The sequence below is a fragment of the Sinocyclocheilus anshuiensis genome, unplaced genomic scaffold (genome assembly GCF_001515605.1).
Source record: "Sinocyclocheilus anshuiensis isolate Anshui unplaced genomic scaffold, SAMN03320099.WGS_v1.1 scaffold5194, whole genome shotgun sequence".
Lineage (NCBI taxonomy): Eukaryota > Metazoa > Chordata > Actinopteri > Cypriniformes > Cyprinidae > Sinocyclocheilus > Sinocyclocheilus anshuiensis.
Genome location: NW_015556224.1, coordinates 29,335 through 29,829, shown reverse-complemented (window position 1 = coordinate 29,829; position 495 = coordinate 29,335). Strand labels below are relative to the sequence as shown.

General features: G+C 67.9%; 1 protein-coding gene across 1 annotated transcript in view; it reads left to right on the top strand.

Annotated features, from left to right (window-relative positions):
- Window positions 1-408, top strand: part of LOC107676291 (serum response factor-binding protein 1-like) — a gene marked incomplete at its 5' end in the record, with an annotated part of 14,141 nt that extends 13,733 nt beyond the window's left edge. Inside the window, one exon of the mRNA XM_016470826.1 lies at window positions 58-408. Coding sequence (XP_016326312.1) covers window positions 58-408 — 351 coding nt within the window. The remainder of the gene's footprint in view (window positions 1-57) is intronic.
- Between the last annotated feature and the right edge of the window lie 87 nt (window positions 409-495).

Sequence of the window (495 nt, the reverse complement as noted above, 5' to 3'; positions counted from 1 at the left end):
GGAGCCGTGGAGGGACCAGCCATTGATGCATGAGCCGTTGAGGCATGAGCCGTGGAGGGACCAGCCATTGATGCACGAGCCGTGGAGGGACAAGCCACGGAGGCACGAGCTGTGGAGGGACCAGCTGTTGATGCACGAGCCGCGGAGGGACCAGCCGCAGAGGCACCACCCGTTGAGGCACGAGCTGTGGAGGCACCAGCCGTGGAGGGACCAGCAGCAGAGGCACCAGCCGAGGAGGGACCAGCCGCAGAGGCACCAGCCGTTGAGGCACGAGCGGTGGAGGGACCAGCCACAGAGGCACCAGCCATTGAGGAACGAGCCGTGGAGGGACCAGCCGTTGAGGCACGAGCCGTGGAGGGACCAGCCGTTAAAACACGAGCCGTGGAGGGACCGGCCATGGAGGCATGAGCCGCGGAGGGACCAGCCGTGGAGGCACCAGCCGTGGAGGGACCAGCAGCGGAGGCACCAGCCGTGGAGGGACCAGCAGCAGAGGCA